We start from the raw sequence: 19144 nt of genomic DNA on the forward strand, positions 1-19144 counted from the left end.
ATGCTATCAGTCATTCTTCTAATAATTCCATAGCTCTGTGGGCTGTTTAATGATGCGGACCATATAGCGGAACTGGATATTTCCCTAGTTTAACAGCCAAAAAAACTACAGTAGTTATAGAATATTCATACCATATAGTTGGATTCAAAATACTGGGTGGTTCAACAATAACATCAGAATACCAGGAAGCATAGAGTTGCACAAAGAAAATACCAAGTAATTTATCATTAACTTTACTTTTTAATAGCTTGGTCAGATTCTCACCTGCTCTAATACCTCTGGTTGGAAAAGAAAACACTATTTGGAAAGAGAAACCTGCAGTTCCCCGCGGCTGAGTTTGGCTGAGATAGTAGAGTTTACATTCCATCGTTGGCTAGATCCTTACCCCACGGAATGTCTCAGAATGGGATTCAGGCCATGAAGGAGTCAGCAGTGCTCTGACCAAACACTACCTCAGGGAATTATACATTAACTTAAACATTACCTGATATATGCCACACATTAAACATTAGCTTCAAAAATCCTTTCCCACTCCAGAGTTCACAGTTGCCCAGTTGAAGGCACTTGAGGGCGGGAATTCTCTCATCCATGACATCCAAACTAGGCACCCCCTCCCCCACCCTGGGATTAATTTACTCCCTGCACACTCATTGTCGTCCTCTGGGTAAAACAGTGAGTAGCGAATGTGTGAGTACTGATAATAGGTCCACCTCAACATTTGCATGACCTGGGAGAATGGAAAGCCTGGGGCAAAAACTCCCCCAGGGACTGTGGATTCAGGATCCGCACTTGCAGGACCAGCTGATTGAACAGAGGCCCCGCTGGATCCAAATCTTCCCATGTGCTGACCGTGAGCACAGACCTGCAGCATCAGCGGGCCCGCGGCCTGAGCAGCTGCTGACTACAGCGGCCCAAGCCCTGCAGCGCCTGTCAGACATGTACGGGCTCCCAGCTCCCCAGCCCCAGAGGTTGTGACTTGGCAGGTCTGAATCAGGGCCAGGGAACCCGCTTTATTCTATAAGATGCTCTGGGAGATATGAAGACCACACTCTCAGAAACACCATCTTTCAATCTTAATCGAGCTACTTAAAAGCCTCTTGCTCAGTAAATACTTAAAGATTGAGTTCACCTTCATGACTGTTAATCCAGGCCCTCATAGAGAGATTGTCTCTATTGCTTATCCTCTGTATTGTTACAGCTTCTTAGGAAAACGCTTAGGCAGGCTGATCTCTTCTTAACCAATAGTATGGGGGATAATGAATTTAAAAGGAGAAAAATGATTCTGCAGCCACGTGGGCTGTGAGGAGCATGAACTGCTTCATCCCCCAGGGTATTTTACTTAAAGCTGATGAAGCATCAGAGCTGCCAGTCCGATCCTCAGTGTCAGAACACGCAGTTATCAACAACACCCAGGTTGGAGAGTGAGAAAAGCCAGAGGCGCCACAGGCCTTGCTCCCTCCAGCCGCTCCCAGCATCGCCTTGGAATGGAGAGGCGGTTCACGCAAGGTGACAGGATGGCCCTCGAGCTGCTTGGCACAGGCCAGCTCCACTTAACGAGTATTCAGAATCACACTCAGCACGGAGAAATTCACCCTGACCCTGGACGCTTGCCCTCTGGCATGTGCTCACTTACATTTTTGCTCAATTACTATTTCTAAGAACAGAGACAAAAAACACAGAGCCCCACTGCTCAGCTGCCTTGCGTGGAAGGTCTGAAAGGGGGTCCCAGGGCTTTCCCACAGGCCTGTCAGCTGGGTGGGAGGAAGGGTCTCCCACTGCATGGGAATCTACGTGGAGCTTGCACCCAACCTCCCCTTCCATAACCCAGAGACTCGCTGAGGAGGAGGGTGGGTTTCCAGTGTTTTCTCACCAAAGGAAGAGGGAAGTTTACAGCAATTAAGTGACCCAAAATAACCCCAAGTGAGCAGGACTGTCTGAGAAGAAAAACCACCCAAAGAACCAGGGTAGGCCCCTCAACTTGTTTACTATGGGAGGAAAAGATGAAAAGGAAATTAATCCAAAGTAATAGGGAAGAAAGTTAGAAAATGAATGGGACAGGACTGCAAAGGGGAAGCAATAGTAGGGAAATGTTTGGGGTCTCTGTGGTGTGATGGAGACCACCCAGACCAGACCTGGATTCGGACTTTGGCTCTGCCACTGGCTAGCTCTGTGACCAAGGACAAGGTATTTACCTCTCCAAACCACAATTTCCTGAAAAATGGGGATCGTCACCCTGGCCCTCCCTGGCCAACTAACCAATGTGAGGAGGACCAGAACAGTGTGTCGCAAGACCAGGGACATGGGGGCTAGTCAATAACTTTTCCTTCTCTCCTTCCCTTCCCCTTTTCTTTCCAAAAAGCCAGTCAGTGGTGCAGAAAAAAAATCAGACATTTCACTCCTTGGTTTAGATAGTGAAATAAAATAAAAATTTAGAGCTTGAAAACAAAATATATTCTGGTTCACAAAAGGGAGCTTTAAAAGCCTGGATTAACATTTTCACTCTTTTAATTCATGTAGCAGCTTCTAGCCATTTTGAGGCTTTCTGGACTAAAATAAACATATATTCTCAATAGAATCAGTTCTGTTTGAGGAAACCTCAGTTTAGGCCACTGTAAATAAACTATACTGATTCATAAGACACAAGGTTAGACAAGGTAAATTGTATAATAAGATATTCAGTGAACTAGGCTTCTACTAGGGTAATAAAAACATTTCTTCTGTCCGTATCTGGGACCTCCACCCATATTTAGAATCAACATAATCCAAACCTCAGGGCCTCAAAAATATGTAGAGAACTAATGCCAGGATTGTGAGCCTGTTTCCTTTGTTCCTGAGCATGGTTCAGACATGACTTTGCCGCTGAATTCCTCGAGTATCAAGTCCTATTCTTTGCTGTGGACGTACTGCCCAGAACACAGCAGGCATCCAATAAATGCTGGCTGAATTGATCTATGTTTTAAATCAAAAAGGAGTGGAGACTTCTGGCTATGGTGCCCCTTAGCCTAATATGTGGCACTGGCTCTCAGGAGCTTGCACTTGGTCTCAGCATCAGGGCTAAGCGGTTTCAGCAAGTGGCAATCTCCCAGGTCCAGTCAGCTGAGGGCCTGACCCATAACAATCCATTTTGTCATGCAACCCAGACGTGTCAATACAAAGGTCAAAAATAACAGCACCAACCAAACTCCCCCACAAGCTTCCCTCTAGAATGTCAAAGGAGAAAAAATCTCCTTGTTTCACTTTAGTTCAGTGCAAGAAACATTAACTGAGCACCTGCTATGTGTCAGGAATAAGAACATAGATACAAATAAGATATAAAAATGAGACATTCCCTGACATTCAGCCCATACTGTTCAATTCTCCAGACTGTAACCTCCAGGAGGGTCAGGAGATCAGTACTTCAAATGCCTCTGTGACCCTGCACACATATCTCATACCCACAAGTCATTCTTTCAAATACTGCAAGCAAATCATTGCATTACTTCAAAGCTATGCAGTTTTTCTCATGTAAACTCTGATGAGAAAATTTCAGCACCTTTGTGATTGCTCAGCTCCAAGGCTGCATTTCAGAATCCTATTCTGCCTCTGACAAGTTCCCCACAGGAGACAAATACTAAAGATGGATTTGATATCACTACGTCAAACGAGGAAGAAAGCAGACAAGTGTACTCACCAAGGTACCCACAGAGCACCTGAGACTGTCTGGCGCACAAGCTGCCCACTGAGCCAGAGGGTGTTGGAACAACTGGGCAGACAGCTAGGAGTTTTAAAAAGCACAGTCATTAGCTATTTTACTGAGGAGATGCCTGGCACAGAACTATACAAAGATTCAAAGTAGATGAGGGGCTCACTGAATGTTATCATTCCCCCACAAATATAAGGTCCATGCTACCCAGGGCCAGGGATTGACCCTAAGGACTGATGGAGAAGTCAGGAGTCTAGTCCCAGACCTTCCAGCATCCCTTAACCCACAATCAGTCTCCTGAGTTCAGTTTTCCTTTTAACATGTTGTAGTAATAAAATAACAGTGTACAATTTATATACTGTAGTAAAATAAATACCTTGACTTATATTAAAAATGGATAAGAAGGGCTTTGACCTCCTTTGACAAAAGACAGCCTACCTATTAAGAATAAAACTTTGTTTTTCGTTTGGCTGGCATAGATTTCAGTATTCTTAAAACCACCTGTCATCATTTCTAACCCACATGTGAACTCCTTTTTGAATGAGTCAAAAGTACAAGTGTATATTGGTTTGGGGCTACAGTTTAAAAAGCTAGAGCTCTTTGAAATGCGTTAAACGTATCTTTCTTGATAGTTATTACATCCAGAAATTTTGAACTTTATTTTCTTTAAAGTAACAGCAACCAGAGTTCTATATTGCCCACCACATTTTTAGAAAAGAAAATACACCAAAAAATACCTCCAATAGGAGAGAAAACATTGCTAAGTGTTCAAGCCTTTCCTATCTGTGGTAGGGTCAATAAATATGGAATTTTTGCATGAGAAAATGTGGATTAAAACCCCTGTCCTGTCACTGATTTCTTGTGAATCTTTGGATAGCCCCTGAATTTACCCATGCCTCTGTGTGTATATGCTGAGGCAGATGTCATGCTATCCCTGAGGGTTTTTATAAAATTGAAATGAGATGATATACTTAAAAGAGACTGAGAAATAAAAGGTGATCAAGGAATGCAATTATATTAGTTATTTAACTTTTGTGATAAAAGAAGCCCTTCTAGGCCTGGATGAAATGTAATTCTTTCCAGGCTCCTTACATAGTCTTAGAATCTATGCACCTTCTATACATGTAGGGCATGTCTTCTAGAAGTAACATGGCCACTATTTAGACCTGACTTGAAAACTTTTGACAACAGACAAAGACCTTATGGGCTCCTCTCTCAACTTTTTTGCTGGATTAGCTCCTCTCATTGCTCAGTTTTAGAATGGATGACAAAGGCCATTCCCATACCCTGTAACTTACCGTCTCCAACATTTAGCTCGTTAACAAGATCCCAGTGACAGATTTTCACACGTGTGGATCACACCACCCTTTAACTGAGATCTAGGGCTCTGTGTGGCCAGTGTGGCACAGAACATAGAGGCCCAGTGGCCCAGCTTCTGTGAGCGCAGGCTGCAGTCATGTTGCAGCCATATGCTGCTTCCAGCTGACATCTGCTCACATGTGTTACCACCAATAAGCAACCATGTTGTTTATTTTTAGGGCCTTCTCCACAGTCTTACAGGGAGAAAATTCCCTCGAATAACCAGTCAGCAAAGACAGGAAGCTACCCTGGGTGTAAACTGTTTGTCACAAGATTAGCAAGTTCAAACAACATTTTCTCATCCATACCTGACCTTTAAAAAGAGATGCTGAAAGTTGTCTTAAAGAAAACGCGCAAAGAACATAACCAAAGAAAGGCAGAACACGCAGAGCAAGTCGCTTTATTAGAATGCCTTTTCTTCGAGCTATGGCCCTGTGCATTTCTTGGGGGGACTTAAGTCCTTTTCCTGGGAAACAGCACCTTCTTCAGGCCAGTGCATGCCGTGGTGCAGAAAAGGGACAATTAATGGGATTCAGATCCTTGAAATTGCCCTAGGTCACCCAGGTCACAAGGAAGTCTGTGTGGGAACATGGCGAGGTAAGTATCGTCTTTTGCAATTTTCAGCATGCAGTCCTCAAGTATGCACCTTTGGTTTACTTTCACTCTGCTATAAAGATGCAATATTATAATCCTTTCATTTCTTTCCTTTCTTTCTTTTTTGCTTTTTTTGTTTTGAAGACGGGCCAAAGGACGAATTCTGGTGCTGATCTGGTATCTTAGACATTAAGGCTATGAATTGGATGTAGATATAAGAATGCTAATAGGGATTATTCAGGCCACAGAAAACAATCTTTAGCTTTTAAATAATCAATTTTCAATAATCTACATGACTGAAGTAAACTGCAGTATGAAAACACCTTTTTTTAGATCAGTGAAGCTTTGGATATGTGTGAAAATGTTTTGTAAAAGGTAAAGCCCTATGAAAATCTGAGACATTTATAGTCTTAGAGACACAGTACTTTTTAGAAGAACTTAAAATAAAATAAAATAAATAAAATAAAACCTTTGTGCTTTTACTTTCTGATTTCCTGAGTGACATGCCCCTCATTCATTCTTCCCTTACACCTTATCAAGACTCATGATGCACGCTGTATTATTTAAGAACTCCAAGCAGTAGTCTATGGGATTTTTTCTACCAAAAAAAAAAAAAAAAAAAATAGAAGAACTTGGACACTCACAAATTGATAATGAGGGACTATGGGTCATACAAGTCATCAAACAGAAACAGTCCAAAAATTCAGATTTTACATGGGTAACTTACAAAATAACTAAAGAACTATGAAGTGAACTATAAAAGTTCATTTTTACCTGTGATGACACAGCTAAGAGATACAGCAACAAAACAAAACAAAAATACACAGTGTTTTCAGAATGTGTTCTGAACTACCTGCATGAGAATCACCTGGCCTTCTCCCCAAGATGTAGGCTAGGGCACAAAGGCTTGGGAATCTGCAATTATAATAAGCTCTACAGGTGATTTTTTGGCATGGTAAAATTTGAGAACTACCATTAAAGGTCTTTACAATTTATAGGTTAAAAAGGCCTTTTACCAAACTTCATTGGACCTCAAAACAATCCAACCAGGTGGATCAAAGAAAAAGTATCCGCTCATAAGAGTTTGTTCTGAGTAAGTGGTGGTTTTGTGTAGTGTGAAAGTGTCTGTAAGAAAAAGACAAAGCCATTCTTGCTGCAATTATATCTTAAACAAAATTAGATGTGATTAAAAATGTTCAGCTAAACTCTATGTCCAGTCAGCTCCCCCATCCCTCCAACCCCTCCACACAAACATATATCACTCTTGTAATTATAGTAATTCTATATGGGGGTACTGTCATTCCCCCAACAATAAACTACAATGAGTTTCTATTCTTCTCAGAGAATTCCCAGCAAATGTTACTGAGAAAGGGCAAACTGACCCAAATGTATAATGATTTGGAGTCAGCTTGGATCAAGACCCTCTTTCTAGAATCTGAGTACTTGTGACAAAGACTTCATGAAATTAGACGTGACTCTACACACATAGTTTCATTATTGATGATGATATGTTCTGGCAGTGGAATTCTTCTGGAATATATCTCTCTCCAAGACAAACTAGCATCAGTCACATTGTACGGAGGAGAAAAGCATGAGTTTAGTAGGTGTAACAGTGGCAGTTTACGATGCAGTTCATGGACCAGTGACTTTAGTTAACGCACTTACAACCTCAGGCTTGCTACTACAGAGAGGTGCAAATGTGACTAAATCACTATTCAAATCAATATGAATTTTAAAAACACCTCAAGATGTCTCAGATACGAAACAGAGTGGGAACAGATACCAGCAGCTCGGGGAAGTGGTGTTCATCAACAGACTCATCTAAAGGTGGGACCCGCTGCTTCAGAACCTGAGGTGATGGTATAACTCAGCTTTGGTTCTGCCCAGCTACCTCCAGGTAAAAGTCAGGAGCTCTGGAGTACTCCTTCCTCTGTCTTCCTCTTCTTAACCTCCAGAGCCAAAAATGCCAAGCGATGAACTTGGAACTTGAAACATTTGCCCACAGAAAGCCCCTACAGAGTTCCAAGGGCATAGTCCCTTGACCAAATTACCATCCTCTGCAAAGAAATGTCCTCAGTCTGTGGATAGTCTTTTTTCTCCATTTAAATTAGAGTCTGAATAAGTCATCCATGAGTTTTTGGACTTTCCAAGCCAGCAGCTTAATTACAAGTGTTCATTATAAAGCAAGTAGGAACAACTTCAGTCACATTGCCATTAAGACGTCAAACAGAAGTGAAGATGAGATTAAGCCAATGGATAGGAAAATAAATGACCATATAAAAAAGAAGCCCACAAATGGAGGAAATGACAAAATTATTGCTACATCTGGTGAAGACAGAACAATCCCTGACAGACTCGGTCTAAGCAGCATTGAAATTACGAACACTGACATAAATCCAAAATTTAAAAATTAAATTATATCTTCCAGAAAATTCCCATTTATGTTTTGGCAACAATAACTATTTTAGTGGTCATTAAATCCACTAAAAAGTATACAATAATCTCTTTCAGATAGAGACTTGCAAAGACCAGTGGACTTGTGGTCATTTCATGTGTCTTTCTCAAAACCAGACTTTGCATTCTTGTTCACAAGATGAAGTGACAGTAAGGGTTCTTACAACTGCCTAAAGTTACGAATGAATGGTTATTTGCAAACTAGCTTGTCAAGACAGATATGGTGTTTGTCAGCATGCTGTGGGTTAGACAGGAAAAGTCAAGTGAACAGAGCCAAGTCTAAGTCACAACATTTTTATTTTTCTTTCATGAGATCAGAGAGATGCTACAGTATTTCCTGAAATAGACAACAACTCCAAAAAAGCAGTCTTATTCTCAAATAACTGCTCCATGCCTTTTCTTTCAGAAACAGTGTCTCTTCTTCAGGAATAACCTGTTTAATAACTACCCACAAGTAGGTGGCTAGGAAGGGTGCTCTCCCTGTGTGCAGAGATGTGCGGACCTAGGGTGAGAGAAAACAGCTGCCTGTGGAGAGCTGGAAATGCATTCAAACTATTTTCAGAAAGTTTGGGCTTCACAACATCCAGAAAGCATTTTCTATTTGCCTTAAGTTCCTCGAGTCATTGTGGTTAAAGGAACATATATGTCAAGCATTTCTGACTTATCAGGCAGTAACAAACCCAAGTGCTCATTGGAGAGAACGAGGGGATGGACAGGGTCCTCAGAGAAGCGCTTTCTCTGCACCATAAGGATCTCCCTCCTTCCAACAGACACTAAACCCAGTAAACTCAATTCCTCTTGGACAGCCATGAAGTACCAGGAGTCACTGGGTTTCCCCAGGAAAGCCAGGATGCCAATTCACTGAGACACCACCTTGGACCGCTCACAACTATCCAAGGCCTTAGTGTGGCCTTTCCTCTTTGAAGCCACCACCAGTTTCCATTTCTCCCCAAACACATTGTGCTGACTACTGACCAGCCCCTCCCCTTCCTCTCATCCAGCTTCCTCTTTGAGACTTCTGCTTCCTAATGTCATTCAGTTACTAAAGCCCTTTTTAAAATGAATCACTTGACAGCAAAGAGGCTGCTGTGGCCTCTTTATGGGGTTATGGGGGTGAAAGGAGGTCCTCCCGAGTCTAACCATGGCTGCCTGACCTGGCTTAGCCTTGAGGCCAAACATCCTGGCTCTTCTCTCAACAGAGACTGTCACCAGGGAAGGCCATGAGAGACAGAGCACCTGCGAGGACGGGTGGACCCAGGCCCAGAAGCACATTACACAGAAGCCCTTCTGCATATTCACCTTTCAAACACAACATCCCCTCTGTCCTTTGTTTCAATTCAGACTTTGTGACACAGAAAGGCAACTACTATGTGATTCCTATGCACATTTGAAGAAATTAAAAAATAGTTAAACATTTTTTCCCCTAAAAATTTATATACCCTTTGAAACAATTGGTAACATCTTGAGACATCAAAAAGTAAATCAAAATTGAGAATTTTTGATTTCCAACACTTTCTGGCTGGGAGCAGTATATGACATGAACCTCCCGCTCTGGGTTCCAGAGGTGGGTATTACCGCAGGAGGTTCCTGTCATCTGCTAAATAGAGAGGCTTTCTAGGGCGGATGTCGCACCTCTGCTTGATTGTATTTCCCCTGTGCTGCCAGCACAGCACTCTGCTATGTGCACACAGACTACTCTTCTCTCATTCCACGAACGTTTAGATGACTTCACTGATTCTACATATTTTTCACCTTTTAGTATCTCTAAAATACAGATTCTCACTCATAATTAATGACATGTTGTAGTTAATTGGCAGTGATATTTCTTTCCTAGAGGCACATAAAATAATGGTTCATCTTAAAGTCAGTGGTGTTTGAGATTCAATGAATAGTAGCTGCCCGTCAAAGAAGGCCTACTAAGTGCCAGACCAGCCGCACTAGGTGCTTCTTCACAGGTCACTGTCGATCCTTCACAACCCTAGGCAGGAGGTGTTATTTTCTTCTTCTTTACGAGAGAAGAAACTGGGGCCAGGTTGAGTGAAGGGGCTTCAAACCTGGCCACAAAGCCGAAAATGGCAGAGTCAAGATCTGACTTCAGTAGGAAGCAACTTAAATGCCAACGAGGCAGTTTTAGTAACTCACACTGAGAGAGCCAAGTTGCTAACTGAAACAGGCCACTTTTTACCAATTGCCAGGGGCTGGAGTAGAACTTCTTGTCTTTGCTGCTACCGCTTCCCTTCAGCCTCTGAGATTCCTTTGGTGTAGTTTATTTCCCTTCTTTGTTATCCTTCCTTTACTTATTGGATCGTCTGGCTCCAAAGTCCACACTCCTTGTGTGACCCCATCCTGCCTATCCAAACGAACTGACTCTCTGCAAGAGACGAAGGGAATGCCCACCAATCAACTTTTCAAAACTTTTGTGAGGAAAGTGGTTGCAGATGAAGACCCAAACCAGGTGAAGAGCCTGATTGATCACAATCGTTACAGCAACCAAGTGCAGAGGTAAACACTGGAGTCACTCGAGGCAAGAAAAGACCCAAGCTTGTGTGCAAGGCCTCAGAGCTCAGAGGTATATCGCCTTGTCTAGGGGAAGAATTCAGAGCTTGTGAATGTAATTATTTATGCATTTATTTATTTGGTGGCAGGCAGGGGACCCGAACCTTGGACCTTGGTGTTATAACACCATGCTCTAACCAACTGAACTAACCAGCTGGCCTGTAAATGTAATTCTAGGAGAGGAGAGTCACCACTCACTCCTGGATGACATCATTTTCCAAGAGGGCAAGAAAAGTCATCTTTCCATTTCCTGGGCTCTGTTTTAGGGCTTCTATTGTCTGTGGTGACTGAAAGCTTCATTTCAGTAAGATAGCATGGGTAGAAACAGCTACCTCCATGTCCTCAGATGTCAAAGGGAAAACACTACTACTGAACTCATAGGCTTGCTTGTGAGGATTGAACAAGCACATACATGTAAAATATTTAAAACTACGCCTTTCCTCCTCATCATCATCGTCACCATCATTTTCATTATTATCCAAAAAACTGGAAAGAGAAAATGTATGTTTATGAGAAGCCCTGTGATGGGATCCACCAGGCACGTTTTCCCTGATACGAAGGGGAGGAGATTTCATCTCTCCACGTCTCCTGGTCATGGCCTCCTTGAACTCACAGATCCTTCTTCTGGAGGTTGGATCTTACTTTCTAAAGGGAATGCTCATTTGTTTGTCAAACATAAACGGAGCCAACACAATGTAGTAGATTCTGAAAGAATGTAGATGAATAAGGCTCAGCTCCTGTTCTGTGGAAGTTTACAAAGCGAGGGAGATGACAGCCCGGAACATGGCCAGGTCTCACAGCAGCAAAAGAGAACAGAAAGAGAAAGAAACATCAGTGTACAGAGTGCACAGAGAGTGTCAATTAACCATGACTAGGAAAATCAGAGAAGTTTCCTAAGGAGGTGACATCTGACGAAGCCTAGAAGGATTTTTGAAGGTGTTAAAAGATAGATTTTTAAGTGGAAGAAACAGCATAAAACAAAGGCTCAGAAGTGTGGAAATAAATGGCCCATTTAGGTAAAGGCAAAGAGGGAGATGTGGCTGGAGTGTGGTTTTCATGCAGGGATTTAGTGAGAGGAGAGGCTGAGCAAGGAGAAGGGGCCAAACCTTGAAATGTCTTGGATGTCATCGAAGAAAGCTGAACCTAAGGAAGCCTAAATTCTCAGGGCCCTCTCACATGAGGGCTAGACAGTGCCAGACATGGTGGATTACCAGCCCTGCCATTCTCTGTTCCCAGCTTCACCCCATACCTGCCCCTATGTGGGAAAGGCCACCTAAGGAACAATCTAAGTGAGCAAGGGTAACAGATGACAAGTAAAGAATGAGATGGAGGTCCCAAGACATGCCAGGCTAGTGGAAGTGGCTCCCGGGGCATCAATTTCATCACATTTCAGTATCTCTAAAATGCAGATTCTCTCTTATAACCAATAACACATTAGAGTTCATTGAAGTGATATTTCTTTCTTAGAGGCACATAAAACAATGGTTCATCTTAAAGTCAATGGTGTTTGAGAATCAGTAAATAATAGCTGCCAGGCAAAGAAGGCCTACTAAGTGCCAGGAGAAGATGCACTAGGTGCTTCCTCACACATTCCTAGAAAGCAGGTGTTATTTTCCTCATCTTTACAAGTGAAAAAACTGAGGCCTAGTTAAGCATTGAGCTGGTCTCCCACAAACTCAGCAGAGTACCTAACGGGGACATGATGGGTGAGCATCCGACCAGCATCCATGCAGATATTCCCTCATGGGGAAGGACAAGAGGCAATTTGGAGACTGTGGAGAAGAAATCAAGGGGGAGTTTTATTCTGAGTCGAGGCCACCAAGCCAACCTCAGAAGGAAGGTGGTGGTAAGAGTGAAGTTCAGTTAAACACCCACTTCTGAATATCAGAGTTCAGAAAAGAAACAAACAACAACCAAAAGCAGCTTGTGGTTGTAGCATGATGCACATTTCTTCTACACAAATGACGGAAGCAAACTTCTCAGTCTAAACAAACTCATCAAAGAATCCCTAACATGTTATTAAATTTAAAATAAAATACCTGGAGAACACTGGATTCCTAGGTTAAAAAACTGTCTTTGTTTAAAAATTATTTTAAAAAAAAAAAAAAAAAAGCACATCATATGCTTTCGAAATGTCAATGGAAACATTTGTTTATCTCGGCCAGAGCCACATTTCATCAAGCTGTTGGGAATCTGCAAAGTGGAATACACCCTTCAGCAGAAGGGCTGCCCGAGCAGAGTAAGCACATCTGGCAAGCCCAAACCCTCTCTCCAGGATCCGTCAGTACCGGAAATGCGGCGTCATGACAGCCCAAGGGGCTCTTTTCAGAGCTCTTCCATGCAGTCTCTTGCTGGCTGTCCACCTGACTGCTGAACCTATGGGGGAGGGGGAGGAGTGGGGGGAGAGGGGAGGGGCGTAGGACAGGGAGGAGTCAGGCCAGAGTCGCACCCCAGTGGTGGACCTGCACATTTCTCCCAGGACTAGGCTCCTCATATCTTCCAGAACCTTCTAAAAATGCAGGCTAAATTGTGTTGTAATCTCTGGGCAAAGGCCTAGGCATCAGTGACCTCCTCATTTCTAACCCAGATTTGATGTGGGTTCAACAGTGAGTCATTAGCCCTTTTTTCACATCTCAGTTTCCTCTAGGAAAAATAATCTGTCATTGTTTCATATCTTTATATGAAAGATGCTGCAACTAGATTACATCAGCGTCTTTTCACCAAGGATCAGTCATAATTCAAAAAGTGCAGCTCTTTGAGTAGACCATACAGGGGTCGCTGTGGAGACACCAAGGGCTCCCCCTGTTCCTTTTGTGAGGTCAAGTGGTCCCCACCTGCCCCTCAAGAATTGCAAAGCCCAGCCTCCATCACCAGGTCTCCTCGGGATGGCCTCACATGGCAAAAAAGACTACCCAACTGTCTCAGTTATAAACAGTGTATTTCTTTGAGGGTTTTTTTCTAGTCTTTGAAAAATTAAAAAGAAGAAATCCTGAAGAAGGGAAATGCAGTTTAACTTAAATGTAACCACAAATACGCACTAGGGTTAGTACAAGCCATGATGCAATATAAAGGGGGTAATTCAAGTTCGGTCTGCTGTGTATTAATAACTCACCCATTCTAGAAGTCAAGGGGTTCAAGTCTGACTGATCTCTTCCTCTCTCTCTCTGTCTCTCTCACACACCCACATACAAACACACAGAGAGTCTTAAAAAATAAAATAAAGCAAAAATACTACTGTATTCCAGCAATTGCTAATATTTTCCTTCATTGGGCAATTGGCCAATAGACCATTCTATTCATGAATAGAATGCCAAGTCACATTCCCCAAAACCATAGTGTCATTGGTATTCATTCTACATTCCACAATTTCACTTGGAAAATTACAGAGGAGATATAAATGGAGATTGCTTGGTATTAAATGTTTAACATTTTGTGAAACATTTACAAAGAAAACCTCATTGTGATTTTTCAGGCTGTATATTTTAGTTTATCTAATTCAATATGATAGAGTAAACCAACATGATTATTTATACTTTCTTCAGTCATCTAGGTTGGAGATTTCACTCTTCATTAGCACAAACTGCTTACTTTCCTTGCAAGGAAAATCCAAGATAATTCCTCACTTCTTTTCTCTCTGTTCTGACTAATGTCACACTGCTGATGACTGAGGCTATTAATGGGTGGGTCAACACCATTTCTTAGGCTAAATAAATGGGAAGTTTTGATGCCTCTAATTTAGGTGTTTTAAGATCACAATAATAAAGTATATTCCATACAGAATGGTCTAACCTATATTCCATTTAATTAAGATAACTTTCTGATGATCCTTCTAATCAATACTCTTTTTTTAATATCCTTTGATCATAAAGACATTTTATTTTTTGTAATTACTTTTTAAATGGTACTACTAGCAGAATTCAGTAACTCAAAATAAATTCCAGGGCTTCTCAATTTGGGCATTATTAACAATTTGGGCTGGATAATTATTTAGTGTATGGAGGGGCAGGGGGCACCTGTCCTGTGCTTCACAGGATGGTCAGAAACATTCCCAGCTTCTACCCATGAAATATCAGCAGCACCCCTCCATCAGCAGTCAAGTCAGCCAAAAATGTCTCCAGACATTGCCAAATATTTCAGCAGGGGTGGGGGTACAAAATTACCATGGTTAGAACCACAACATGTGCCTGGCTCATTACAATGAAAAAGGGAGAGGGGGAAAAAAAAAAACCAAACTGTTTTGCCCCTTCCTTTTTTTTGATTGACCAAGCCTCTCCAGATTTTACCTGTCAATTTGGATTCTTCTTGCATTTTACAGAATTGCTTTTTCTAAATTTCTGAAACTTTGTGCAGTGTACAGTGTTTTTTGAATAGATGTGCCTTGAACTTCAAATGGATTGTCAAACTACTAGACGTCCACTAATTCCCACTGGGCAAACTATAACGAAACCTTTGCATAACTCCACTTTGAGCCTTAAACTAACAGCATGTGAAAAGATCAATATGAATAAATTCAAAACTAATCAGACTCCTTCTTTAAATGTTGACACAGTATTATTTATATCCCATAAATACATTCTTGACTAAAATTCTTCCCAGGAGATTGGCACCTGGCCAATTCTATTCATATTTACCGTATTTATATAGCACATTTGGCCAAGGATAATATTTAAGACAAAATATGCCTGAGGGCATATACAATATCTCTTATATTTTTACTTTTAAATCTCCACATTGCTAAAAATATTTAGTCTGAACTTTATAAAATATCCCACAAAGGGCTATCAGCAATCTGTAATAACATATAGCTCATTGAGTATAATTAGAGCATATTTGTAATACTTGAGCTGAAGTCACTCCCTGAACACTAATAAGCTGGTAGTAAAAAATGGACCAGTGATCTTTCCCATGCCTTCATCTCTGGGGCTTATGACCCTTGCCAGATTCACTGCAAGAAATGACAAGGCACACTCCCTCCCCACAGCCACTTCAGTGACAGCCAAGTTAAAAGTTAGGCAGAAAAGCCCTAAAGAGGGAAAGCTGGTATATAAGCTAATGCTGTACTTTCAATCTGCTTTTTAAAAACATGGTGGAGTGGTTTTTTCTTTTCTTCCTTTTTTTTTTTTTGGAAAATTTCACCATATTCCAGTATAACTAGAAAGTGCTGGAAAATCAGTTAACCTACTTTCTATAAAATTATCCACAGTCCTTGCATAGTAGTATCAAATCTGCTATTAATATGGCTTTTTGCTCCTAAACTTCCATACTTTAAGAAACCTGTTTTCTTTGTATGAAAACTAATAGCATATTTTTTTTTTATCCTGAATTTTTCAGAGGTTTTAATTTAGGTGGCTGGGGGTGGAATGCAGAGGAGAATCCACACACTGATCTTAGATGCCATACTCTAAAATCCTACTAATAATCTGGGAATTTTTCCAATTTGTTGATGACCACAATCCGGGGTTGGACCATCTCAGCTCTTTAGACTGAAGTGTGCTTGAGCGGACAAAGAATTAAGGCCCTTTTGCTCTCTCCGCACCTATGTAGTAATGAGGTCAGACCTCCTCTCTGTGTTATTGAAGTGCTGGCAGTGTATTAGAGGTTTTGCATGTAAACATTGAAGGATGAGTTATTCAGGTTCTGCATAACGTACTTGCCTGTCTGCCCAAATTACCAGTAGAACTTATGCACGTGCTAGAGAAAGCAAACTGACACGACTCCTTGCTCCGTCTCAATGGTTTTGGACTAATTACAATGAACTTTCTTTCCTAATATCTTCTTGGCTCCACCCCAGATAGAAAGCTTTACTTCCGGAGGGGAATAACTAGGGTGGGGTGTATTTATCACCGCTATTGTAGATAGTGCCATAATTGCAATAATAAAATCATCCTGCTTGCCAGGATTCCCTGCATCTGTTTTGCTATTGAACGAGAAGAGGAGAAGCTGCAGCAAAAGAAAGGTCGCCAGAAAGACTGGGGTTAGATACACGGCTGACATTTTGAGACCATCAAGTACAAGACATGGCAAGTCACATTGCTAGGACTTGTCCAGCTAAAAATAAATATTGAAAAAGAAAAGCACCATCCTGAAATTAGAACCTCTAGGATAAAATTACCAAGATGGCTGTATTATCTACTTAGGCAAGACACAGAGACTTTGCAAAGGCAGCCAGCAAGTATATAGGACATGGGAAGGGGAGGAGAGAAATGGGCAACCAATGAAAAGTTTACGACTTGAGATTTGGAATACGCAAATGTTGAATTTTTTTTTTTTCCCCTTTTTCTTCTTCTTCCTGGTATTTAACCCTCTCAGGAGGTATCAGTGGATACTGCTTCTGGTTGTTTTAAAAACTCTGAAATAATGCTAAGCTAACTGTCATCCTTTTCTCACAAAGAGCTCCACAGTAAATCATTTCACTCCCATGGCTACTGTCTGCCAACTGGTTTTTGAGGACAGTTCTCAGAGAAGCCAATTAAAAAAAAAAAAGCTACTTTTACTCTATCTGATTTAGGAATGCATCTCGAAGAAGTAACTGCAGGAAGCCTATGAAAGGGCAGAGCACAGTCCTCAAGGTTGAAAAAGTTCAATGATAAACTCATAAGAAAAATGATCTGCTTAACGCCGATGATTTTAAGAAGGCAGGTTTGGATGAATTCTGAAAAGTAATGTGAAGTAAAGCCTTTTTAAATAGTCAGAAACGAAGGTGTCCTTTCCACCAGTTCAGGTGAAGTCAAAAGGGGACGTGGTTACAAGATTTTGCTTCTGGGGAGTGGAAACACCTAGGGTTGGGAACAGATACATCAAGGATTAAGGGTTTCGAGGTAGGTTTTTCCACGGGTCTCCAAATCGGGTTTTGTCTTGGCGATGATGACATTTGGGGGGGAGTTAGAGACAATAGAGAAGGCTTGGGGAACCAGCTGAGAGTTCGGCACGGAAAGGGGGCGCCTTCCGGACAGGCTAGTTTTAAGCCACTATTTTTTTTAACCCTTCGTGCACCAGGTCGGCGAATTTCACGCCAATCGGAGCAAAGAAAACAAACCTACCAAGATTTCCCAGTTTAACTCTGCCCCAGGGAGCGCCTCTAGTTTGACAGACGAGGGCTGACTCCTAGCTGGTGGCAGAGTAGAGTATCTCAGGGAAGAGAAAAAGAGAATAACGCCTTAGAACGGACTGAGCGTGGGGGGCAGGGACAGATGGAGAAAATAAAGTAGAGAGTTAACCTTTTCAAGCCTAACTGTCTCGAGCGCACGATGGGAGAGGAGGTGGATGGGGCGAAGGGCGAGCGGGGAAAGAGCGTTCGGGGCGGGGGGGGGGGGCGGAGAGGGAAGGCGATCGCTGCAGCTGCTGCGGTTCGGAGAGCTCGGGGCAGTGCTAACCTCGGGGACGGAAGCAAAGAGCAGTACTTACTTTCCGAGGGGAAGAAGGGCGGCATGTCTATTTTGTAAACCTCCTTGGCGTAGTACTCCTCGTCGCTCCTCTCGCGCTCGCAGGCGGCCGCCCTCCGGCTCGCCTTCTCCTGGAGCAAGTCCCTGGTGCTGTTGTAGATGGAAATCACCTCCGGGGGGACTTCCTCGGGCTCAGGGTAGTCTTCTGGGGGACTGGTGAGCTTCAGCTTGCTCAGGATCTGCCCGCGGATCGCCTCTATCCTCTTGCGCATGAACTGGTCCATATCAAGTGTGCTGCAAGTAGACAGGCTGAGCGCGACCGTGACCAGATGCAGGAACAGAAAAGCGCTCAGCACACAGCAGTGCATTTTTTAAAAAGGGGGAGGGAAGGGTTTTTTTGTTGTTATAGTTTGGGTTTTTTGTTTTTGTTTTTTTTAAGTAAAAAAAAAAAAAAAGAAAGAAAGAAACCAACAATTCTCAAAGCACAGATCAGGTAGAGTTGTTTGTATTTAATACGAAACTTTTGCAAACAGTCGAGAGTCAGTGCCCAATAGAAAAATATATCTTTCTTGAATTCCTTTAAAAAGAAAATGCAAGTAGTTCCCAAAGTGGAAATATTAATACGGGATGGGCAGGGGGAACCCTGACTTTGGGGAGTAAGAAAAAAGTTTCTTGGAGCGATGAGATGGGAGGAAAAAAAAAAAAAAAGACGAGTGGTAAGTAAGCAGAAATAAATTTAAGAGGAGGAAATGGAGTTCAGTGTGTCAGTCTCGGGTGCGCAGTGGCGGATCTGAACTCGGCTCCTCCGGCCAAAAGGGAAGAGATGAGAAGGTCCCGGGGCTGGCAGCTGGCGAGCTGGCGGGAGGGGCGCCGGGCGCGCTGTCAAGGGCGCCGAGGCTGCCGGGCTGTAATTTATGTGTTTCAAGAAGGAGCGCTCGGGCCCTGCCTTCCACGGCGGCGCCGAGAGCAGGAGCGGCGGCACCGCGGGCAGAGCGGCGCACACGTGTGTGCGAGTGTGTGCGTGCGCGCGTGTGCGCGCGCTGGGGGCGAGCCCGGCGCGCCGCGGGGAGGCGGGTGCGCTCCGCACGGCGCCCGGGACCCGGTCGGGTGCTGTCGC

General features: G+C 42.7%; 1 protein-coding gene across 2 annotated transcripts in view; it reads right to left on the bottom strand.

The window, feature by feature from the left end:
- TGFB2 (transforming growth factor beta 2) overlaps window positions 1-18413 on the bottom strand; it is an 80454-nt gene extending 62041 nt beyond the window's left edge. Inside the window, exons 1-2 of one of the 2 annotated variants that reach the window (XM_063114795.1) lie at window positions 18050-18413; window positions 3671-3754 (exon numbers count right to left, since the gene is read on the bottom strand). In XM_063114795.1, coding sequence (XP_062970865.1) covers window positions 3671-3754; window positions 18050-18395 — 430 coding nt within the window. In that variant the 5' untranslated portion in view covers window positions 18396-18413. The remainder of the gene's footprint in view (window positions 1-3670; window positions 3755-18049) is intronic. The other variant, XM_063114794.1, reaches the window with a different exon arrangement.
- Window positions 18414-19144: the final 731 nt, after the last annotated feature.

The sequence above is a fragment of the Cynocephalus volans genome, chromosome 11, assembly GCF_027409185.1.
Source record: "Cynocephalus volans isolate mCynVol1 chromosome 11, mCynVol1.pri, whole genome shotgun sequence".
In the NCBI taxonomy this organism is placed as follows: domain Eukaryota; kingdom Metazoa; phylum Chordata; class Mammalia; order Dermoptera; family Cynocephalidae; genus Cynocephalus; species Cynocephalus volans.